This window comes from Lissotriton vulgaris, chromosome 1_1, assembly GCF_964263255.1.
Source record: "Lissotriton vulgaris chromosome 1_1, aLisVul1.2, whole genome shotgun sequence".
Classification (NCBI taxonomy): domain Eukaryota; kingdom Metazoa; phylum Chordata; class Amphibia; order Caudata; family Salamandridae; genus Lissotriton; species Lissotriton vulgaris.
Window position 1 is genome coordinate 1,414,274,131 of NC_141685.1, and position 26,416 is coordinate 1,414,300,546.

Genomic DNA, 26,416 nt, shown 5'->3' on the forward strand with positions numbered 1-26,416 from the left:
TTTGGGACAAACTCCCACTTGAACATGCCACAATATTTTTTTGAGCATTTGTATGTCCGCTGTGCTTTGCAAGGATGGAGCCTAACCCAACTGGGCTAGCGTCGACAACAATCTCTGTATGAAGCTTCAGATTGAAATATACCATTTCAGTAGCATTCCCAAATGCTTGTTTTATTTTCTTACAATGAAAGAAAACAATCTTTTCTGTCAAATCTCTCAATTGAGCACTCCCAGTGGTAAAGTCTTGTATGGATATGGAACAGCAACTGGCCATGCCAAGAAATTAATGCACCATAGAAACATCTTGTGGGGGATCAACATTAGACAGCGCTTGTACTTTATCCGGATCTGGTGTCATACCCTATCAAAAAAGATATAGCCAAAGAATTTTTATTTGGTCTTGTGCAACTCACATTTATCTGCATTCAAAGTCAAACCTGCATCTGCAAGTAGACAACATACTTGTGTGAGAGCTCTTTTTTTGTGGCTCCAAAAACCAATATGTCATCGCTATAATGGAACGCATTCATGGCAGGCTATATGATACATTGTGTGACATCCTGAAAACGTTCAGCAGCTGATGACACACCAAAACATAGGGCCTGCTTTATATCTTGTTGGATGGGATACTCCACATATGTGACGGCTATCCCATTCGCCATAGTACAAGTGCCATATGATATAATGAACTTGTAATACGGTGAACAGGATACCCGTCATGTTTGTTATGAAGTATACCATCTGCTAAGATCTAAATGAGGCCCTATGTTTTTTCTATCGAAACAGACCAATATGTGGGGAAAAGGTTGTACTGTACCTGCAATTTTCTCCAAGTTCCATTTGATGATAGTTTTTATTCAAATTGAAGCGAGAAAAGGCCTTTGTACCATTTAATTTTGTTATCATGTCAGCAATGTGTGGACCTGGATGTTGTTCTTGTTCAGTTGCCTTGTTTACCTGATGCATTTCAAAGCATATGGGTACAGCTCCTTCAATGTCCTATTTGGGCACTATCACTAGTGGAGAACCCCATGGCATGGGACCAATCATACTTATGTAATGATTCAAGAACGTTTTCAACAGCATCTTGTAAAATGTAAAATGAAAAGTAATTTGTCTATGTCTTTGAGCAACAGGACAGATGTAATCATTAAAATACAGCTTTTCATAGTCTTAAGCTTTTCTAAACCATGAAATAATGAAGAGAATTGACTTACTATTTGTGGTGAGAATTCATGTTGTAGTTTATGGAAATCAGTCCCATATAAGTAGCTGTGCTGAACCTGAGAAGCCGTGCACTTGGCACTGTACCTTGAAGCACATGGATTGGTGCTTGCATCTTCGTTTTCCTGTGCTTCATTGTTGCTACAAATGAACCTTGACTTTTTAAGGGTGTCGATGCAGCCCATGTATTCACTTTAGTTTTGGATGTCATAAGTTGCGGTAATGGAAATAATTAATTATATTTCTCCTCAGACATAATGTTTATCAAAGCACCTCTGTTGACGATGAAAGGTATCTGACAACTATTTATTTTCAATGTAATCTTCGGACAATGCTTGAATCACTTTGGTGCTTTAGCATATCAACTTTTCTTTGACTGACATTTTTCTTCACATGTGGGCAGTCCAACATGCCCACGCTTTTCTAAGGTAAACATCGACATGGCACAACCATCTTCTTCACTTTAACTGGATTCAGAAGAACTGTTTGTCAATATTTTATGTGACAATTGACTTCGTTCAGTGTCAATTTGTCTTAACTGATGTCACCGCTTGGCTTTGTGGGCCCGCATTGAACATTGCTTCTGGAACATTCTGGTGGCCATTTAGTCTTCACGCCATGATGCACTTGCTTTTCCTTTGCTTAGCAAACCATCACAAAAGGGTTCTCCATCCCACAGCCTTTACATATCTGTCCAATTGTGGGACATTTACCTTCACGTGGAAACAAAAATCCACACATAAAACACAACTTCTTTTTTACATATAGACATCAACTTGTGTCCTTCAGTCGTCGGCTTACTGGTCAGATTCATGACGGATTCATTCTGGGCTCCTCCAACCTCCATGTCAACTGCTAGTCTATCATCATGCTCTTCAGCTCTGGCAGCCAATAACACGCGATCCAGACTAAAAGTTTCTTTCAGCATTTGCCGTAGGAATGAATCTGAAAAGCATCCATCAATACCTCTGACTCATAGCTTCTTCATCATTAAATTAATTGAACTTACACTGTTTGAGGAGTGTGTTGAGTCTCTTTTCAAATTCATTGAGGGTTTCACCAACTCTCTCTTGTTCTTGACTGAAAATGTATCTTACATAATCTACATTGGGCATTGGATTGAATTTGTGACTCAAAGTTTCTTTAATTTGATGATATGTTTCAGTTCGCAACATTTTCCTTATGACTTCTTTTACACCAGCAAGAGTTTTGAGGCATTTGATAACCTTTTTGTTATTAGGGTCTTCATGTGCATAAATTAATTCTTCAAATGTCTCTATGCAAACAAGCCATTGATTGGAGTGATGTGGCTCACTGTTTAGAGGCGGCAGACCCGGGAGCAGAGGACAGCCCGGGACCAGGGTTCAATTCCCGACGTGGCAGGGTCATGGACCAGGGTCAGCGGACTCGATAATTCTCACCTTGGTGCCTACTCTAACCAGGGATCACACTCGGCAACTCTGGGCATTAGCTTGCCTCATCTCCACAACGGCCCCCCACATACGCCGGGGATGCCTGGTTTCACCTTGGAGATACCCAGTAGGGACCATCTCACAGGGAAAGCCAGGACGGGTTCCCCAGCGGTCTATTGCGCAGAGATACTCGTTCGGGAGTCAATTCTAGCGCGTTAGAAACCCACAATCAAATTGCCAAAATGTTGCCTTTTGGTGGTATGGAAAGGTGGTAATGGTTTCAGGAAGGCGGCAGCATTGTAGAGACAGTGACCCACCAGCTGTGTCATTATGTTCCTTAATGTCACTGCTCATGGATCACTACGACTTGGTTTAGGCAACTCATCTGTGAGACCTTGCGATGTGCTGGTCTCAGGATCATCCTTAATGATAGCAGGAGAGGGGATTTTCTTCGCTGCCAATTGAGAAATTTCACTATTTTGAGAGTTTCTCTCTCCTCTTCTTCGAAGACCTGTGAAGTTGTTCTGAACTCCACTCAGAAGTTTTGGTACCTGGCCACTTCAGGTATGGATGTCTTGGTAAGCACAAGTTTAGGCACATCTCCTTGAGTCACTTCACCATGTGCAGCAGTACGATGACTCTCTCTAATGGGTTGGTAAGTCAATTATTTCTTCTTTTTTAAATGTCAATAATGGCTTTATGAAAATTATGACTTTATCTTGCGTGGCAGTGCGGTACCTTTATATATGGCCAGGCCAGCAGGTTCTCGGCCAACTATGTCTGGATTCTCTGCAATTCTTTTGTTATCTTCAACTGCTTCACAGCGACTGGAGCTGCTCTTTGACTCCACATGCATTAATCATTGATTCCATACTTTAATGACGACACACATGGCATGCACAAGCAGTTTGCTTGGACCACGGCAAACTCTCTGAGAGAGCACTGTTGACCTTCACGTTACTTATCACTTTTCTCATTGCCATTTGTAGGATTCTCCCCAGCCTGGGTACCAGTCAATGACTACGCCAAACACTAGGCTTAATCTTACATGTCTTTATTCTTCTGCATGTAACTGCAAACTCCACATTCTAAAATAGGCCTTCAATGCATTCTGTTCTAACACTTATGTCATAGCTCTACGGAGTTCATCAGGAGCCAAATGGGTTCCATCATTGCTAACTTGCAAGGCACTACAAGCCTTATTGCAAGTCCACCCTCAACATTTCAGCTCTCTTCATTGTCTGTGTATCATGTCTAAAGAAAAGGCAGAATGTGGTGCAGCTATATGAGTACATAATGCAGCCTGGTAAGAGAACAAGGGAGCAACAAGGAGAAGCCTTCTAGATGCATCTTTCCTCACTGCACCACACAATGTGCACCTGGAACACCAGTGGGCAGTAATCCATATACTAGTGCTTACCGGCTGAGTGCCCATCCCATGTCTGAGAGCTCCATGTTTCAGTGATCCCTTGTGCATTCAGATGCAGCCATACTGCTATGGTGATGCGTTTACAGGCTGAGTTGAGCGTGAGTGGCACAATAGGGAGGGGCAGGATTGAAAAGCACAAACATCTAAGCATATGGGGAGCATGGATGCCTGATTGTGGAGAAGCTTCTTTCTTAGGATCTGTGAAAAGTCTCAAATATCCTGTGCAGCTGGCCCTTTATGGTGCACAGCTACAGATATGTCTTGACACTCTGTGTTTCTGACCTGCTGCTGTGCTCATACTGCGCTTGGACACAACCAGTGCTGTCTTGCCTTCAAGTAAATGGTTAAAGTGTAGTGGACAGTTCTCACAATCAGTACGCATGTTTGGGAGGCATTCTTTACCAATGGCTGTCATATTGAGGAAGCTTTGTGCTGGGGATGCGCACCGGTTGGGAAACAGACCTCTCAGTCAACAGGCCAACAAGCACAGCATAGAAAAATAAGGTAACACCTGGCAGGCAAACGTCATAGGATTTCGAAAGAAAATTCCACATGTTAGTAAGATGGACGTTGTATCATCACTTTCACTGGTGGACCATCTTGGGTGAAGGGATTCTGCTGACAATCTAATGGATTTCAGTTGGCAGGAAGTTTCAATGCCCAGCACTCTAGTTTCGCAGGGTTTTTCTTAAATTATCCATTTTGATCATTTGGCTCTGCACCAATGCTTTTTTGTTGTTGTTTGTTGTTGCTTGGTTTGATCGGAAATGTGAGGAATCATGGCCAGACTGGGAACCCAAACCGGCGTGGTAATTGAGACAGGCGGGCCGCGTGGGGCTGGGGGGGCAGGTAGGGGGGTGTGCGTAAAACATGCATCTGCTTGTGTTACAAGGGGCTGATACATGCTGCAAAATTGGCCCGTGGTAACAAAAAAAGTCCCACAGGAGTCCAAAACTGGCCCCTACCCTTGTGGATCACCTGGGAAACGCCTGGTGCCCGCCACGGCCAGTCCTGCCCTGTGAGTCATGGGTAAAGGGGGCGATGTGTCACCATCCTGCATAACAGAAAACATGAAAATAAAGTTCCCCAGGAGATTCTTTGCATGTGAAGTCTTACAACTCCTGGATAATCTTAGCTGCCTGAACAGAAATTACTACATACACCATTGAATGACACTTTCACCATCAAATAACTTCCCTTTGCAGATGTGTCAAAAGTTCCTGACTTTCAATCATGCAATGGCTGAAGACGACTAACCCCAAAAACATTTTTGTACATATTATGTATTTTATTGTTATTTTTTGTGTTAACAAAAGCTAAAACTATCTGTATGCAGTCCTTAAAACGATATGCCATAAGAAGTTTGGCAAAGTATTTGCATTTTTGAGGGGTTACTCCTTAATTTTAATCAATTTCATATTACATCTGTCATTTCTGCAACCATACTCTGTCTTTTAACCCAAATAATTCTTTCAACGTGAAAATAAAATTTGCATACTTACACTGGCAACCTACTGGATCACTTCCACTTAAACCAAAGTGGCCTGCTTTGCATCGATCACACCGGACCCCTTCTACGTTTTCCTTACATTGGCACTTGCCAGCCACCGTTCCCAAAGCTGGGTCTGATTTGCTTTGGCACACTCCATTGTCAAGACTTCCTTCCGGGTCACAGTCACATGCTATGATAAATAAACCATACAGAGAGGTCACATTGGTGAGTGACTCTGATGCCTCTGCAGAGTTCCATGAGACGGATTCACATTTAAATGAACGCATTGCATGTAAATGCTTAGAAACTGCCATGTTTTGACAAATGCCTCTAGAGTGTTTAGGTGGGTTGTCCTCATGTGTGACTATCTACATCTCGTCTGTGCTCTATGGTGATCGTCTCACGCCACTTCAAACCCAGAAGACCATCTACTGCTGAGCTGACTTCGAGGTTGAGCTTCAGATCACATCAAATGAATCACTACTGGACAAAACTCCCCCTGCCTTGAATTGACATTTGTACCGAGTGACTGGTACAAACTTGTACATTTGCAATGGGCTCAACTCTCATTTTTGGGTGATCTTTGGAGAAAACGTCACCACAAAATTGAGCGGCATCAGAGAAATTAATATAAGCTGGTTCCCGATTTTAATTCTTTCTGCGTTTTTTGAGACCCTCGGGCTTTTGACCTATGTGAATGCACCTAAAATGAATATGCTATCGATGCATATAAACCCAGGACCTACTGACCTTCAGAAGACCCCTCAAGACCTGGCTGTTCGACTAAAATAAAACAGTGTATGCTTCATGTGAACATTACAATGGTGAATACTTACGAACACATGCATACGGGTCGGAAATGTCACGCAGTGGATCATGGTAAAAGAAAGGCTTGCACTTTTCGCAGTGGCGCCCAAATGTGTTGTGCTGGCAGTCATCGCACACTCCACCGCTGAGGCCATAGTTGGCCTGGTAGACATCCATATCAAAATGGCACTTTTCAGAATGTTCGTTGCAGTTGCACTCTGCCAGGGAATAAAAAAACACAGGTGAAGAAAATAAACTTCACTGACATGTTGACGTCATTAGTTAAAGAGTAGGCTGTGGCTTAGTGTTAGCTGTATGGTTATGTCTATGAATATAATTAGAGCTAGTTTAAGGATTAGGTTAAGATTGAGTATTACATTTAAGGCTGTTGATGTGTGTTTATGGCTAGGGTTAGGATTAGATTATAATTCTGTATTAGAATTAGGGTTAGGTTTAGGGCGAGGGTTTTGGTAGGATTAGATTCAGGATTATCTTTACGGTTGGGTTGAGGGGTATGCTTAGGTTTAGAGTTAAGGTTTAGGTAAAGTGTTCGGTTAAATTTAAAGTGATGTGGTTGCGTAAATTTGGGATTAAGCTAACTTCTTCGATTACGTTTATTTATAGTTAGATTCAAATTTAGGGTTATGCTTCAGGGTAGATTTAAGGTTAGACTTGTTGTCCGTTTAGCTTTAGGGTTAGGGTGAATCCCTGGGCTAGGCATAGGATTACTTTAGGCATAGGTTTATGTTTAAAGTTAAGGTTTAGGTAAAGTGTTCGGTTAAATTTAAAGTGATGTGGTTGCGTAAATTTGGGATTAGGCTAACTTCTTTGATTACGTTTATTTATAGTTAGATTAAAATTTAGGGTTATGCTTCAGGGTAGATTTAATGTTAGACTTGTTGTCCGTTTAGCGTTAGGGTTAGGATGAAGCCCTGGGCTAGGCATAGGATTAGCTTTAGGCATAGGTTTATGTTTGTGGTTAGATTGAGGCAGACGATTAAGGTGAATTTAAAGGTAGAACATGTGTTAGGATTAAGGAAAGGTTAGAATCAGAGTTGACACTAGGATGAGGCAAAGGGCTGATGAAGCTCTGCTGTAGGCATGGTAAGCTTATTTAGTGGCTCAATATATCATATATGTAACTGGTTGATACTGTAATTTCAAAGTAGTAGTTACATAATGTAGTGATAGTCTATATAATGACATACAACTGAAGCTGAGGAATGTTCCCATTTATTTAAATACATCCTGGCACTAATTATTTGACATCCTCATGGCATGACATTATATGGCATCTCTACTTTTGCCCTTATCCTCTAAGTTGGCAGGGTATGCTCAGACGTGAGTTCCTTGCTCACTTTGCCACTGGATTGAAGATAGCCTGGCTGATGAGGATTATGAATCCAAAACCGGTCCCAGGATGCTTGTTTCCGGTCCAGGGAAGACATGGCTTGGCAATTCGGGCTGGACTGTTCCCATGAGGCACAGGTTCAGACTGATTTGCATATGGCCATGTCTGAACTGGGGTGGCAGAGTGAGCTAAAGAATGGTGATGGATTAAACCCAGATCAGTTGACTGGGGGTGAGTGTTTGATTTGCTGAAACGCTCCGTCCATCATCCCCTTTTGTATCGCTTTGTTCGCCCTAAGTTGGCAGGGTATGCTCAGACGTGAGTCCCTTGCTCACTTTGCCACTGGATTGAAGATAGCCTGGCTGATGAGGATTATGAATCCGAAACCGGTCCCAGGATTCTTGTTTCCGGTCCAGGGAAGACATGGCTTGGCAGTTCGGGCTGGGCTGTTCCCATGAGGCACAGGGTCAGACTGATTTGCATATGGCCATGTCTGAACTGGGGTGGCAGAGTGAGCTAAAGAATGGTGATGGATTAAACCCAGATCCCATGACTGGGGGTGAGTGTTTGATTTGCTCAAACGCTCCGTCCATCATCCCCTTTTGTATCGCTTTGTTCGCCCTAAATTGGCAGGGTATGCTCAGACGTGAGCCCCTTGCTCACTTTGCCACTGGATTGAAGATAGCCTGGCTGATGAGGATTATGAATCCGAAACCAGTCCCAGGATGCTTGTGTCAGGAACTAGCAAGGCGCCTACCTAAACTGTTAAACTACATCTCCCAGAAGTCCTGGTAGTGGGAGTGGCGCTATAAAAGGAGGGGAGGGACCACCTGACATTGCTCGTGATTTTGTACTGTTGGTGTTCATGGAGAATCGGAGTCCATTGGTTTGAGCTGCACTTCATGTTCTTGTTCCTGATATATTACAGAGCTGCTTCTAGGCTGAAATACTGAGGCGAGAGAGAGCTCGCTACATTGTTACTTTAATGAACTGCAGTTAAGAAGCAGCTGGCGTCACTGTTACAAACAGAGAGAGCGGAGCTCGATACTTTGTTACTTTAATGAACTGCAGTTAAGAAGCAGCTGGCGTCACTGTTACAAACAGAGAGAGCGGAGCTCGATACTTTGTTACTTTAAGGAACTGCAGTTAAGAAGCGGCTGGAGTCACTGTTACAAGCAGAGAGAGCGGAGCAAAGACGCATTCATAGAGAGGATTATTTACAGAGAACTCTGAGCTGACAAACTCTACCGGAGAGGAAACAGAGACAGTGAGTAGAAGCGGAGTTGTGTTACTAACATTTCCCAATAGTCAAAGACAGCGCGTGGGGTTTAATGCGTGTCTTGTGAATTGCATTATAAGGTTATAGATTCTTTTTTTTGTGTGGGACAGAGCCTTTGGTTTTATTGAACTGGCACGGCTGTGCAGTTTTACCTGGATTAAGGACAGCGGTAGAGCGGAGCGTAGTGGGAGGTCATTCCTACACGCGTTCAGAAGAAGGTCACTAGTGTCCTGTTCTTTTCAGTGTCAAAGCGGAAGGTAGTGGGGCCCTACACCTTGCCGTATTTGGAGAGGAAAATAGAATTGGAATCTTGTGGAAAAAAATTAAGAGAGCGGAGGACAGTGGTTGTATGCTACGTCTTACCGTTTCTACTTTGGAGATATTTCTGTGTGCCTTTATAACAAGAACTTTTCGGATTCACACTTCTTATTGATCTACACTTGGGGAATGCAGTGTGTCATGGAAGCAGCATAAGGATACCAATATATACAAGGAGGGGTATGTTCTACCAAGATTCCAACAAATACTAGGTGGAGTTCTTTTCTGTTGTCAGAGTATAACCTGTTTTCTTGTGTTCTTTAGGACTTAGATGTACTGATACCCGTGAACTAAATACAAGGGAAAGGAGGAGAATACCTCACTCACAAAGGTGAACATGGTTGTCCTTTTAGCGAGAATGAAATGAGAGTAGGTTGAGTAGTGAATAACGTTAACCTGTGTGTTTCCTTTTCTTGTCTTTCAGCTGTCCCTTCCCTGCAGCCCCCTTCCGTCCCCTCCTTGTTCTATTTTTTCCCTCGCCCTATCCCTCGAACACACTGTGCTTTTTCATCAGTGTGTTGGTGTGGTCGGGAGGTGGAGCCCTATGTGCTACAATCGGATCCTGCAGCGTGGAGCCTGACAGAATCACGAGCCCACGAATTGCATTCTGCCTGGTCCGGTTGTTGTACATATGGCCACCTTGGAGGACGTGTTGCGGGCTTTGGTCCTGGTTCAACAAGAGTTGGCATCATCCAAGACCAAGGCTGCTGTACTTAAAGACAGAGTAGAGCAGTTATCCAAGAATCCCTTTTCTGCTAGTCCCTCTCAAATACAGGTTACAGTTCCTCCACCTATTCCGTTGGCTACCCCAGAAAGATATGCAGGTGATCCGCGTAAAACACAGGTGTTTTTGACTCAGGTGATGCTCCATTTCTCTTGTAAACCGGCTTCCTTCCCCACAAATCACTCAAGGGTTGCCTTTGCTATTTCGTATTTGGTGGGGGATGCCGCTAACTGGGCAGTACCTCTGATAAAGAGAGACGATGCTATCTTGTCTAATTGGACCGCATTCAAGAACGAATTCGAAAAGGTTTTTGACAGGAGGGCCACAAACTTCAGTGCCGATAAAGAGTTGTTGACTTTGCGTCAGGGTAGAAGTGATTTAATAACGTACCTAACAACTTTTAATCGATTAGTGGCTGAAACTGAATGGCCAGAGGGAAAAAGAATGTCTCTGTTTTATCAGGGATTAAGGGATGAATTAAAAGATGGGGTGGCGCATATAAATCCCCAACCCACTACGTGTGTTGACATGGTGAATCTGGTTTTAAGGCTGGATGGTAGACTGACTGAGCGGAGTGGAGATAGAAGAAACTGGGACAGGGGCCACAACCGTGTAGTGAGTACTCCTCCTGGAGCTATAGAGACAGCGGAGGACGGGTCAGAACCTATGGAAATAGGAGCGCTTAGACCCCCTCTGTCCAATGATGAGAAAGAAAGCAGAAGAGTATTAGGCCTTTGTATGTACTGTGGCAAAAAAGGACATTACGTGCGTGAATGCCCTTCTAAGCCCAAGAGTCCCTCTAGTTGGAACACGAATAAAAGAGTAGCTGTTTCCACTATAGGAAGGGAGACAGACAATTTGTTAGCACCTTCATCCAGAGAGAAAGAGATACCTGATTGGAGACTCACTTCCCTATCTTCACCTGGGATAGGAGTGAACGAGTCACACCTGGTTCTTAACATGTCCTTAGAGTGTGAGCAGAAAATTCATCAAGTTAGGGTTATGTTGGACACAGGAGCCACAGGTAATTTTATTGATAATGGGTTAGTGTCTCGCTTAGCTATACCCAGAGTACCTAGAGATATACCAGAGGAGGTTTTGGCAGTAGATGGACAGCCTATAAAATCAGGGCTAATAGTTGAGAAAACAGCTGAGGTAGTGTTGTCAATAGATGTGTCAGAAGGGAGACATGTGGAAAAGATAGCGTTGAACATTATCGAAGCTCCTCAATATGAGATCATATTGGGGATGCCGTGGTTTACGTACCACAATCCTTCTATAGACTGGAAAACCCGAACAGTGCATTTTTTGTATGGGTATTGTAAGGAACATCTGGTGTCTTATGCATCCTCATCTTTAGTGGTAGCCGCATGTCAGTTCAGGGTGGCCACATTGGCAGAGAAAGAGGTGGTCACCGTCTGCACTGGGTTGGGAAGTCAGAAGATAGACACATTAAACCGACAGACACTGCCAATCAAGGAGGGAGTGGACGATAAACAGTCTATCATTCCTACAGGGAAGGTTAATTGCATGGTGAGGGCGGAGAGGTCCAGTGAGAAGGCGTGGCATAGTTCCACTGGAATGATACCCTTCCTAGCTAATTCCGGAATTGACGCCATCACATTGCCGGTTGTTATTCCTGTTAATCTCCATTTTCAGCCATCTGTTAAGGAAAAGGTATTAATGCTGAAGAGGGTTCACAAGGGGGTGCAGGTGTGTTTGAACAAGGTCAAGGAGGAGTATATGCCAGGGGTGGTTTGTTCCGAGGTGCGGACTTTTCATCGAAGGTTTCCTGCTAAGCATGGTCCTAGGAGGCGCTAGGGACGGGGACATACTGTCAGGAACTAGCAAGGCGCCTACCTAAACTGTTAAACTACATCTCCCAGAAGTCCTGGTAGTGGGAGTGGCGCTATAAAAGGAGGGGAGGGACCACCTGACATTGCTCGTGATTTTGTACTGTTGGTGTTCATGGAGAATCGGAGTCCGTTGGTTTGAGCTGCACTTCATGTTCTTGTTCCTGATATATTACAGAGCTGCTTCTAGGCTGAAATACTGAAGCGAGAGAGAGAGAGCTCGCTACATTGTTACTTTAATGAACTGCAGTTAAGAAGCAGCTGGCGTCACTGTTACAAACAGAGAGAGCGGAGCTCGATACTTTGTTACTTTAATGAACTGCAGTTAAGAAGCAGCTGGCGTCACTGTTACAAACAGAGAGCGCGCGGAGCTCGATACTTTGTTACTTTAATGAACTGCAGTTAAGAAGCAGCTGGCGTCACTGTTACAAACAGAGAGAGCGGAGCTCGATACTTTGTTACTTTAAGGAACTGCAGTTAAGAAGCGGCTGGAGTCACTGTTACAAGCAGAGAGAGCGGAGCAAAGACGCATTCATAGAGAGGATTATTTACAGAGAACTCTGAGCTGACAAACTCTACCGGAGAGGAAACAGAGACAGTGAGTAGAAGCGGAGTTGTGTTACTAACATTTCCCAATAGTCAAAGACAGCGCGTGGGGTTTAATGCGTGTCTTGTGAATTGCATTATAAGGTTATAGATTCTTTTTTTTGTGTGGGACAGAGCCTTTGGTTTTATTGAACTGGCCCGGCTGTGCAGTTTTACCTGGATTAAGGACAGCGGTAGAGCGGAGCGTAGTGGGAGGTCATTCCTACACGCTACCGTTCAGAAGAAGGTCACTAGTGTCCTGTTCTTTTCAGTGTCAAAGCGGAAGGTAGTGGGGCCCTACACCTTGCCGTATTTGGAGAGGAAAATAGAATTGGAATCTTGTGGAAACAAATTAAGAGAGCGGAGGACAGTGGTTGTATGCTACGTCTTACCGTTTCTACTTTGGAGATATTTCTGTGTGCCTTTATACTAAGAACTTTTCGGATTCACACTTCTTATTGATCTACACTTGGGGAATGCAGTGTGTCATGGAAGCAGCATAAGGATACCAATATATACAAGGAGGGGTATGTTCTACCAAGATTCCAACAAATACTAGGTGGAGTTCTTTTCTGTTGTCAGAGTATAACCTGTTTTCTTGTGTTCTTTAGGACTTAGATGTACTGATACCCGTGAACTAAATACAAGGGAAAGGAGGAGAATACCTCACTCACAAAGGTGAACATGGTTGTCCTTTTAGCGAGAATGAAATGAGAGTAGGTTGAGTAGTGAATAACGTTAACCTGTGTGTTTCCTTTTCTTGTCTTTCAGCTGTCCCTTCCCTGCAGCCCCCTTCCGTCCCCTCCTTGTTCTATTTTTTCCCTCGCCCTATCCCTCGAACACACTGTGCTTTTTCATCAGTGTGTTGGTGTGGTCGGGAGGTGGAGCCCTATGTGCTACAATCGGATCCTGAAGCGTGGAGCCTGACAGCTTGTTTCCGGTCCAGGGAAGACATGGCTTGGCAGTTCGGGCTGGACTGTTCCCATGAGGCACAGCGTCAGACTGATTTGCATATGGCCATGTCTGAACTGGGGTGGCAGAGTGAGCTAAAGAAGAGTGATGGATTAAACCCAGATCAGTTGACTGGGGTGAGTGTTTGATTTGTTCAAATGCTCCGTCCATCATCCCCTTTTGTATCGCCTTATCCTCTAAAGATTATTGTTGCTGTTTCATCGAAATACATAAATGCTTAGATCAATATCAGTGGAATCACCATCAAATTGACCCTTTGCATTGTTAGACATGTGGGCTTGTGGTATCCTGAGTCCTGGTAAGATTATGGTGTGAAACGTTCTAGTACTCATGTAGTATAATAGGAAACAACCTTTACAACGTAGTCATTACATCGCACTACCTTTACATAGCTTTCATTACATCGCAACATGCTTTACATCGCATGTCATTACAACGCAGCCATTACATTGCATGCACTACAACGCATGTCAATACAAAGCATGTCATTACAACGCAGGCACTACATTGCAAATCATTACAACGCATACCATTACAACGCATGGTACCCTTACATTATCCGATACTCACCCTACTGTTGCACTCACTGGAGTTAGAATAGTAATTTTTACCCCTACACTATCCAACACAAACCCTACTGTTGCACTCATTGGAGTTAGAATAGTAGTTATAACCCCTATACTATGCAACACTTACCTTAAATGCAATGTAATGGTTTGCGTTGTAAAGGTATAATGCGATGTAATGGAATGCGTTGTAAAGGTAGTTTCTGAAAATGCGACGTAATGGCATGCTATGTAAAAGAATGCATTGTAACGGATGTTGCGATATAAAAACTGCATTGTAAAGGCATGCATTGTAAATGTATGCGTTGTAACGTCATGCATTCGCTTAACCTGAAATGTCATATCATCCCATATCAGAATGGATGTGATATGGATTACATGACACATCTAAGGTGGATGAGAATACCCATGAGTAAAGGTGGACATATATCATACTGAATGTATGACGCTGCAGATGCTGTTGGGCTAACTGACCGAGGGATGCAGGGTTGGATCTATTAAACCTATTTCCTTCATTCATCTTCTATGTTTTGCTTTACTGCAAATTTGACAACAAATGTCTGGGAGCACACCAGTGAGTCACTCAATCCTTCCAGAAGTATCAACTTGAAGCCAAACGAAATTGCTAGATCTGTGAACTTCAGATAAAAAGAAATTAGAGGTCTTCGGATTGTATTGGACGAGATATCAGGTATGAACTGCTGGCTCAAGAGCAGAATGGCTCACGTTATGCGTCAAGTAAGATTTCGTCCAGGAACCGTTGACGACTAACGTGAGGACAGCGCAAGGTACGTTAGCGGAACGTGCTGTACGGAAGGAAGGTGCGTGGCAGGTATTCTGGCAAAAAGCATGAGCAAGGAGGGCAAGAGCATGAAGGAGAATGCCACACTTGCAACATACTGAGAGATGACCGGAATTCCTTTGCTTCTGAGCTGACAGGAACGCTCAATGTCAAGTGTTGCTCGCTCATGCCACCATTTTGGCTATCAAGAGTAATTAGTAATCAGCTGCTTATTTATTTATAAAGTTAGGAGTGAGTCAGATCGCTGTTAGCTCAGCAAATCACGTAACAAAGTAACAAGTGTCCAGTTATTTTGGTGAAACAGTTATATTTTCGGCACAAACTAAAAAGGAATTGAAATAAAGTTGTGTGTGTGTAAGATTTGCGTGATTTGCGTCACATAATATGACATTTTATGAAAAATGTGCAACATTATGCAAATTTACGGAAAATGCAATTGTGTCATCTAACACTATATTTTAGTGAAAAATGCATCCTTGTGTTAGTTTTTGACACAAAGATGCAATTCACTATGGAAAATAAACCAAAAAACACAACTGCTACAAAGAAAACACGCTCGCTCTTAGGTTCTTTGTGTTTCACTTGTGCTATATTTTAACCCCGAACGAGGCATTATCACACAACTGGCAGAATTTACCATTGAAATTCTCAAATTTATGCAAATTACGCCAGCATAATCAAACTAAACAATCTCCATGAATTGTGTGAACTACAATAATGTAACTCTGTGTGTATACATAATTCGATGGTGTGCTCATGGCCGATCATTCACTGTAGGAGATTTCCAGCAGGTATTCGCTGTATTTGCCAAGAATGGTGCACATTACATTATTACATCATCGTTCTGAAGAGAGATAATACTGTCCTGGTTATAGGATTACTGTGTATCCTGATAACAGCATTCTTCTTTTTTTTTTTTTAAATATTTTTATTGACATAATGAGGAAAACAGAATATAGTTTATAAATACATACAAAAATAAATCGTTACCTAGCTGGAGTAAGCAAGATTATAAACTAAATAATAAAACAGCACAGACATAAAATAAGAAAAAGAAAATAGCTTTTAAATTAATGATCCCCAGATTCTTTCCACTTTCAGCTTAGATTGGATTCCCCTTGTTTGAGCCAGGGTGTGTTCCATACTATATATTTCCTTAACCAAACTCCACCACTCCAAAACTGTCGGTGGGTTTTGTTGAATCCAGACCCGTGCTATTGTAAGTCTGGCACAGGTGATTAAGATGTTCATTAAATCAACCTGTAGCCCAATCCCAGTAGACGTACCTACCAGCACATCTAAAGATGTTAATGTGATTGGGCGTGCAAGCTTCTGAGAGAGAACTTTAATAACTCCCTCCCAAAATTCGGTTAGCAGTGGGCATGTAAAGAACATATGGTTCAGATCCGCTGCTCTGTGGTCACATTTTAGACACTTAGTACGATCACTACTACTGTTGTTAGATGCCCATTTCGATGTTCTTTCTGGTGTATAGTAAAGCTGGCATATAGTTTTAAATTGTTGTAACTTAAGACTTGAAGAGTGCACAGAACGGTTTATGCTATTTAGGTATGAAGCTATTGTTTTTGGCAACACATCAATTTCAAGTTTCCTACTCCACTTCTCTGCTAACTTCGAACAGTCATCAGTTCTAAAACCAATACGAGTTTGTAATGATGAGAAGTCCACACGTTGAGTAGTATTTAAGTGATGCTTTATTTCAAGTTGTATAGAGAGACCACACCAGGAGCATCCAACATGGTGCTCAGCCCAGCCAACTGTAATCTGTCAGGCAGATCACCAACATTCTGATAGATACATCACATGACCATTCTAATAGAGGTAGAGAGGGATAGTATAGAGAATACCAAGATACTACATTATCCTCTCTCCTTAAACAGAAAACAAAAGGCTAAAAACAGCAACGGAGAACAGGAGAAAATAAAAGCAAGTAAACAGAGCGAAAGCGGAAAAAAGAACAGAAAAGAGGAAACACCATAAAAAGAGAACAAATACAGAAGAATGGAAAAAAACGTACAAACCATCCACCCTTCTTACACCTTATAAACCATCCTCTCTTCTTACAGAACTAAAAGGAAGAAAACAAAGGAAGGCAAAAGAAAAGAGAAAGAACAAAAGAACTTTCATTTCGAGAAGATGAGGAAAAGTAGAAGAGAAACCTCATCAAAACACTATTACCACTAAGCAAAATACAATAACATAATGCAAGAGATAATAGTGCAAAAAGTTGCAATAAAAATACATAAGATCTGAACACATGTAAATCTAGCATAAATGCACATAAATAGTAGACATAAGCTAAATATGAGGACATAAAACTTTTAAAACCTAAATGTGAAAGTGAACAAAATAGTGCTATAGGACTATAACCCTAGCATAACTCCTCTGAAGGAGACAGAAAATAACGCACACCCAAAAAGGGCACAAAACAAAAATAAAGGAGGTCCATGTGGACAACTGACATAGTGCCAGGTGGGACAAAAACCCACAACAGCAAAATGGGACATGAACCCCATAGCAAAAATATTAAATTAAGTAGATGGGACTAAAACCCACTACAAGCAAATGGGACTGTAACCCATCGCAAATACACAGAAATAGCGCAAGTGGAACTAAAACCCACTGCAAACAAATGGGACTAGAACCCATCGGAAAAACATTGTAAAGTACACAAATGGGACTAAATCCCATAGCAAACAAATGGGACTAGAACCCATAACAAATTAAACTAGTGGGACTGAAACCCACAGTAAGCAAATAGGACTGGGATCCATTGCAATTTAAACAGGTGGGACTGAAACCCACAGCAAGTAAATGGGACTAGGACCCATCGCAAACACTAAATTAAACAGATGGGACTTGAACCCACTGCAACGGTTGGCAAAACGATGCAGACACTCTTACCCACAGCATGTAAGGACTCTAATGACAAAGCGCCGTGGTTGACAGAACACCGCAAAATGGAGGCATGTTTTCTTACGTCCTGCCGAGTGGCTCACCGCGCGTCCGTGCACCAAACCACAACAAGAGATCCAGGACGTCGGAGAAGGTCCGAGGAAGACAGCGTCACTGAGACTCCGATGAAGGCAGCAGGTAAGAACGTGACACACGCGCTGCATATTTAAATGAAGTGAAGCAGTTAAACTGTCGATGGCTTCAGTGGCTCGATTTTCGCTCGATTTTCACTCGATTTTGGCACAAAAAAAAACATGGAAATAATGTACAAAAGAAATCTCCACAAAAAATTATGCTATGGCAAGCATGGTGGAAAACAGATGCAGCAAACAGAAATTACTTAACCACATTCATTGCTCAGTCAAAAACATGGAACCAGTTTAGTAGAGAAAAGTCTCCTCTTGGCAAAGACTTTAAATAGTCACACATCTTCCCAGAGAGATTAAAGCTTACTCTCACGTGAAGGCACAGCACAGGATGAGCCAGGAACTAACAAGATTAGGGTTTTTTCTTGAGGGCACAGTTCCAAAACAGCAAATAGTAGGCTCTCCTTGTAAATAGGACAACGGGCAGAGTTGACAAGTGGAATGCTTACCCTCATGTGAGGATAAAGCGTGAGTCCCAAAGTCAGTACAAACAGGCTTACCCAGCGTGAAGGCACAGTTCCAACTTAAAATTTGTACAGCTTGAAGTACTTCCAGACTTGACAGGCGTAGGTTCTTTCTTTAGATCGTCGCCATGAATGTAATGATGAGAAGTCCACACGTTGAGTAGTATTTAAGTGATGCTTTATTCCAAGTTGTATAGAGAGACCACACCAGGAGAATCCAACATGGTGCTCAGCCCAGCCAACTGCAATCTGTCAGGCAGATCACCAACATTCTGATAGATGCATCACATGAACTTTCTAATAGAGGTAGAGAGGGATAGCATAGAGAATACCAAGATACTACAGAGTTTTATATCCAATACTGATCAATGACTTGTCCGTTTCCATATATATATACAATTCCATAAGTCAGAGTCAGAAATAGTCGTAAGGCATAGCTTACGTACAAAGTAATCCAGGATCTGGTAATATTTAAACCGAGCCCCCTCAGTAAGGCTATGACATTCCTTCAGTTTTTCAAATGTGATGAAACCATTATAGTCGTACCAATCGCCTAGCGTTTTTAAACCCAGATCGGATAAGTGTATACCGGCTCGGTCATGAAATATTTCAGGAAAGCCAGGATTGCCCTATAAGGGAGCTCTGTGATGATATAGAGAAGTTTTGCATTTAATAAGAAGAGCGTGCCAAATACTAATAGTATCCCGCGCCGTCTTGAATTTTACCCGCTTGAAATAATTTGGGTCATTAAGTCTATAAAAGAACATCTTGGCATCCTCCCCAGCATGAATTTATGATAAAACAACTATTAATGGGATTCCACAAACTGCGAAAGCGGCTCAAAAAAGCTGACCAAAAGTATAATTTAACATCTGGGAGATCAAGACCACCCTGATTGAATGGAAGTTTTAATAAAGTAATAGCTCAGCGAGCTTTTTTATATCCCCAGAGCTGATAACAGCATTCAGTGTCATTTCTCCACACAAAAGCATCAAGGATGATGTAAAATATAACATTAACGCCTCTTCAAGCTTTTCTCTCTGTTCCTGGGGATCCAAGAATGCAAGGAAAGAAATAGAAAGAATATTTTACGAATTACATTTTGAGTTTTGAAGAAGAAAGATTAACACTGCTAAAGGAAAGAAGAATATTCTGTATTCACGTAGATGAGAAAGACAAAAAAGTTATCAACAGATGCCTAAAGAAGAAAGAGGAGCTGGAAAAGTGAATACATTCAGTAGCGCCATAGCTAACATGGTTGCGTATTTAATGCATAAAGTCTCCATAGTGGCTTAATAGATATATGTTCTGCAATAAGAAGCAAGAGAAGGAAGTAGCAACGGCTGGTTATGAGCCTAGTCTCAGGAATTTATGGCTGTATTTTAGGATTGAGAATTTAAATGGTGAATTAATTAGATATCAAATAAGTATGCACACTAATTACGCAAACATAAAGGAGAGACTTTGGATCAATGAAGATGTCCCATCGAAGGACATGATTACATTGGTTAGGAAAGCAGACATTTCCGATCACTGTGCAAAATCTATCAAGAAAGAAGGCAAAGAGTCTATCTGCAACTCAATGAGTAAAGTAAATAGCTGTGTCAAGAATGTTTGGAACAAAGATAAATCTATAAAGAATAGATATTTTGCTTCAGATAAGCCATGACTGGCTATCAAACAAATCTATGACATATGGAAATGCATGGGATACTTTGCAAAAGAAAGCAGGAAAATAATATAATAAAACATAAAGTAAAATTAATAGAGGCTGACGATGGTTTATGCACACCCAGTGAGGGTTCGGAGTATGATCAAATTGTGGCTAAAGAAGTGAAGCAGAAAGAGACAGAAAATATTTTGGTGGTCTGTTGCTTCCAGTGATGTAAATGATGTGGTATAAAATGGTAAACCTGTTAAGATGATTGATTATCACACATTCACATTCAAATTTAAGAATAGGCTTACGCAAGGAAAACTGTATGCAGCTAAGAGTGGACATTCTATGCAAGGATGGTGAGATCGGAGGAGTCTCAACATCATTTTAGACAGAATAATAAGGAGCAGTTGTTGGTAGTAGGTGAGGAAGAAAAATTGGGCTAAGAAATATCGAGGTAATGTCCAAAGGGTTTCAGTGGCAGAAATGGGAGAGTTAATGGGTTTGTACGGATTAGATTGAGGGTAATGCAAAACCTAAGTTCAACAAAACAAGATACAGCCCGATTAAGATAAGCGATAAAGCGGAGCAAGAGTTAGAGAAATTAATGGCTGCTGGTATAATAGAACAGATTGAGTCTTCTTGGCTCCATTGGTTATCCTGAGAAGGTCAAATGGACAGATCAGGTTCAGTGTTTACCCCCATGATTTAAAAAATGATGTTATTGGTATGTTCCCCTGCTCCACATCAGTAAGATGTGTTGCTGATCAAACGAGCAGGATTTAGCACACTTGACCTTTCAATAACATTTTACTAGATTCCATTACATCCCAATAGTATGCTTTTGATAGCCTTTTTTGAGATGTCTTGTTGGTAATTCAAATGCATGCCCTTTGGTTTGGCCATGGTGGTCTTCCAGAGGTAGATACATGAACTCACTAATTATGTCAAAGGTGTACTCTTCTTTCAGGGTGCTATCCTGGTGATTCTGGTGAAGGTAAATAGGAAAGGAATGAAATCCCAGAGGGAATTATACTGCGTACTTTGGAAGACAGAAGTTTAAATCTGGAGTTCTCAAAACATAATTTTGACTTGTCAAGTCTGACATACTTATGACTCGAAATTTGTACAGAAGGTATCAAACCGCAGGAAAAAGTGGACACAATTACATATGCTCCAGCTCTGGAAAGCACAGATGATCTTTTTCCATTTTTGGGGTTAGTGGAGTTTTACCCCATATTGGTGAGAAATATTTCTGTCAGAACATATCCTTTGAGAATGTTGGTTAACAAGCATGCAGAGTTTATGTGGTCAGAATATGTGCTAGTGTTTTACAAACATTACAAAATGTTATTTTCGTTTTGATGTAAAGCAGAAAGTGTGAACAAAGGTGTTGGTGCAGTCTTGTCTCAGAAATGTAAGTTTTTGCTTCCAGATTCTTGACCTCAACTGAGGAGAAATATTCTGTCATACCGAAAGAAACACTTGCTTTGTGTGGGGATTATTGAGCATTTCAGCTATTTTTTTTATGAAGGTGAACTTAAGATGAACAGTGGTCAGGGTGTGGTCAAGATGGCAGATTTGGTGGACCTGTGAGCCCACAGCTCTGTGGCAGCCGAAACACATCCTACCGCAATCTGGTTGGATCCCAGCTCCTGCACAGTTACTATGGCTAGGGGTGTCTAGGGGTTACTCTTTCTGAAGTTTCTCTACCCCACCTGTGGTGTCTTGTGCCTGATTACAATCTGTGGCTGGTTGCTGGACATGTGGCCTGTGGGGCCGACTGGAAAAGTCTGTGTGCTATGCTGACTGGAATGGACTAGGCGGGTCAGCCTGGGGGAGTGCCGGTCTTCCTTGGCTCCTATGCCCTAACAACGTGTCTGCTCAGCGGGGCTGTCAGTCTGAGGAGGTGTTCATGAGTGGCCACTCACGGGTGAGGTGGGTGTCCTGCACCTCTTACCCACCTGCTGAACCCTAATAGGGGAATTATTTTTTCACCATGGGATGTCGACAGGGCATTTTGGGACGGATCACTGACAGAATATCGACCTCCAAAATATCGACCTACAGGAATATCGAGTCACAAATATCGAGGGCAAGAATATCGACATCCTATCTACAACATGGTAAGTACAAAAATATCGAAAAAATAATTTAGATGTTAAAAATATCGATGTTAAAAATATCATTTTTTTTTCTTTTAAAATATAAATGTAAAATAAAGTATATTACACTAATAAAGAAAATCTACATAGTTAAAAGTATCTAATAATGTTTAAAATTAATAAATAATACATATATAATAATAATACATTAATTAAATATATACAGTAAATATATAATATATATGTACTGAACAATAACTTCTAATAATTGTTTTACTAACTTATAAATTATTAAAATATATTCTAATTTACTAATACATTTACAAACATAAAACAATAACATAAATAAAATGTACAAAACATAAAAAATTAAATACACTTTTAATATTTTTACAATTAATTATATAAAATGTTGGATAGCGTAGGGGTAAAAATTACTATTCCCACTCCAGAGAGTGCAACTGTAGGGAAAGCTTTGGATAGCGGCAGGGTAAAATATACTATTACCACTCCAGAGAGTGCAACAGTAGGGAAAGCGTTGGATAGCGTAGGAGTAAAAATTACTATTCCCACTCCAGAGAGTGTAAAAGTAGAGAAAGCATTGGATAGCGTAGGGGTAAAAATTACTATTCCCACTCCAGAGAGTGCAACAGTAAGGAAAGCGTTGGATAGCGTAGTGGTCAAAATTACTATTCTCACTCCAGAGAGTGCAACAGTAGGGAAAGCATTGGATAGTGTAGGGGTAAAAATTACTATTCCAACTCCAGAGAGTGCAACAGTAGGGAAAGCATTGGATAGCGTAGGAGTAAAAATTACTATTCCCACTCCAGAGAGTGCAACAGTAGGGAAAGCGTTGGATAGCGTAGGAGTAAAAATTACTATTCCCACTCCAGAGAGTGCAACAGTAGGGAAAGCGCTGGATAGGGTAGAGGTAAAAATTACTATTCCCACTCCAGAGAGTGCAACAGTAGGGAAAGCGTTGGATAGCGTAGGAGTAAAAATTACTATTCCCACTCCAGAGAGTGCAACAGTAGGGAAAGCGTTGGATAGCGTAGGGGTAAAAATTACTATTCCCACTCCAGAGAGTACAACAGTAGGGAAAGCGTTGGATAGCGTAGGGGTAACAATTACTATTCCAACTCCAGAGAGTGCAACAGTAGGGAAAGCGTTGGATAGCGTAGGAGTATAAATTACTATTCCCACTCCAGAGAGTGCAACAGTAGGGAAAGTGTTGGATAGCGTAGTGGTCAAAATTACTATTCCCACTCCAGAGAGTGCAACAGTAGGCATAGCATTGGATAGCGTAGGGGTAAAAATTACTATTCCAACTCCAGAGAGTGCAACAGTAGGGAAAGCATTGGATGGCGTAGGAGTAAAAATTACTATTCCCACTCCAGAGAGTGCAATAGTAGGGAAAGCGTTGGATAGCATAGGGGTAAAAATTACTATTCCCACTCCAGAGAGTGCAACAGTAGGGAAAGCGTTGGATAGCAAGGGAGTAAAAATTACTATTCCCACTCCAGAGAGTGCATCAGTAGGGAAAGCGTTGGATAGCGTAGGAGTAAACATTACTAATCCCACTCCAGAGAGTGCAACAGTAGGGAAAGCGTTGGATAGCGTAGGGGTAAAAATTACTATTCCCACTCCAGAGAGTACAACAGTAGGGAAAGCGTTGGATAGCGTAGGGGTAAAAATTACTATTCCCACTCCAGAGAGTGCAACAGTAGGGAAAGCGTTGGATAGCGTAGGAGTAAAAATTACTATTCCCACTCCAGAGAGTGCATCAGTAGGGAAAGCGTTGGATAGCGTAGGAGTAAACATTACTAATCCCACTCCAGAGAGTGCAACAGTAGGGAAAGCGTTGGATAGCGTAGGGGTAAAAATTACTATTCCCACTCCAGAGAGTACAACAGTAGGGAAAGCGTTGGATAGCGTAGGGGTAACAATTACTATTCCAACTCCGGAGAGTGCAACAGTAGGGAAAGTGTTGGATAGCGTAGGGGTAACAATTACTATTCCCACTCCAGAGAGTACAACAGTAGGGAAAGTGTTGGATAGCGTAGGGGTAACAATTACTATTTCAACTCCAGAGAATGCAACAGTAGGGAAAATGTTGGATAGCGTAGGGGTTAAAATAACAAACTTATAAATAAAATCTTTTTATTTAAACAATGATATAAAGTATTGAAAAAATTCAAACCATATACAATACCTATACATAATTATAAAAAACATGATTACCTAAATATATTTAAGCAAAAATTAATATTTAAAAATACAATTTTTTTATATTTAATTTCCAATTACTAATTATTTAACAATTATATTATTTACTAAACAATCATTTAAAAAAAATTATTACTTAATTACATTTACATTAGTTCCACCATATTCCCCTATAAACCCACTACCCACAACAGAACACATTTATCTATTTATGAATTAATTAAAATTATTTACCAATCAATAAAAATTAATTACCAATTATTTAAAAATAATTACCAATTATTTAAATTTAATTTATAATTCCTACTAATGAATAATTAAATATACATAATTACATAACTTCCCACCCTATTCCCCTATAAACCCCCAACCCGCTATAAAACATATTTATCAATTAATCAATTAATTAAAATGATTAACCAATTAATTAAATTTAATTACCATTTATTTATAATTAATTAATATTAACTACTAATTATTAATCAATTTAACATAATTAAATTACTTCCCACCCTATTCCCCTATAAACCCACAACCCGCTCCGGTACTAAAACATATAATTAACTTATAAATCAATGTATTAATATATATATATAACACACATATAATAGTACTTATTTAAATTACTTAAGTAAAACATATAACACATACATAATAAAAAACAACAGAAATAATACAAATATCGATATTAGTGTAATCGAAATTAGTAACATCGATATATATGCTATCGATATTACTAACTTCGATATTACTTACATCGATATTAAGTATTTCGATATTACTTACCTTAGGGTCGATATTCTGTCCAACGATATTCTTGTCTTCGATATTCTGCACCTTCGATATTATTGACACGATATTTTGGTACATCGATATTTCTAACTCGATATTTTGACTGTGTACCTTTTGGGACTACTCTGTCTCCCTGTATCGGCCTCTCAAGGCTAACCTACCAGCAAGGGTTGGCCCATTTTTGGACAGCCTGGTCCTTTGGAGCCTGTCCAAGGATGAGGGTGGGGCTCTGGGTGACCTAGTTATAGCCTAGGAAATTAGAAGTGCTGTTAAATGTGTAGCATCGGACAAATCCCCAGTCCCCGACAGGGTCCCCTCAGATTTTTGGAACTTTGCTGAATTACTGTTGCAGAGATTGCAAGAGGTATATGTGGAGGCTTATGTGGCCGGATTGCTCCTGGCCATGACTAGATAGGCTCGGGTAGTGTCCTTGCCCAAGTCTGATTCCCCAGAGGTGGCGGTCATGAATTTCCATTCAGTATATCTGGCGTTCCACTGAAGGAGAGTTGGTCTGTTGAGGACGTGACGAGCAGCATTTCAGTCTCCATTTCTCAGGAGGGAGCACGCTAACCTTGGCCCCACGAGATTCATCGTACTTTAAATTGCGGGATTCTAGACATCTTTTTTTTTCTGTATGAGTTTCCCTTTAATAGAACCTTTCCATCGTTAAGTGTTCTTTGCGCCAAATGCTTCGAGGGCTCTCTAGCCCCAGGAAGTTTTTGAGGGTCATCGGTTGACGAAGTGTGGGTGACCCAAAAAGCTTTGTCTTTTGTTGGCAATATGGAGACAATATATGTCTTCATGTACTAATTGTTATAAGATAGCCCCTGTTGTCCGGTTATCACCTACATTGTGGATCTATAAATTGAAACTTGAAGAGTTCTACGCCACAGAAGAAAGTGTATATATTATTGTTGTTGCGCCCTGACGAAGGAATTGTGGATAACGGTCCTTTCCGAAACACGCGTCGGCGCCTTGTGTTTTGTTTGTATATATTTTGTGTTTTTTCCTGTATATATATATATTTTTCTGTTGTGATATTTGTGTAGTGTTGTGTTGGTATATAGTGTAGTGTGAGTGCAGGTAGAATGATTGGTTGTCTGAGAGTGTTTGGGGGCTGTAATAGATGCTGAAATTATTGAATTGTACTGAACATTATACTTATTGAATTTATTTGATCTGTACTGTATATATATATTCTTTTGAAAGAACTATGGTTCATGGATAAAATATAAA

General features: G+C 41.1%; 1 protein-coding gene across 1 annotated transcript in view; it reads right to left on the reverse strand.

Moving 5' to 3' along the window:
- The window catches only part of LAMB4 (laminin subunit beta 4), a 790,532-nt gene that overhangs the window by 435,486 nt on the left and 328,630 nt on the right, over positions 1-26,416 (reverse strand). Inside the window, exons 10-11 of the mRNA XM_086967212.1 lie at positions 6,394-6,582; positions 5,568-5,747 (exon numbers count right to left, since the gene is read on the reverse strand). Coding sequence (XP_086823338.1) covers positions 5,568-5,747; positions 6,394-6,582 — 369 coding nt within the window. The remainder of the gene's footprint in view (positions 1-5,567; positions 5,748-6,393; positions 6,583-26,416) is intronic.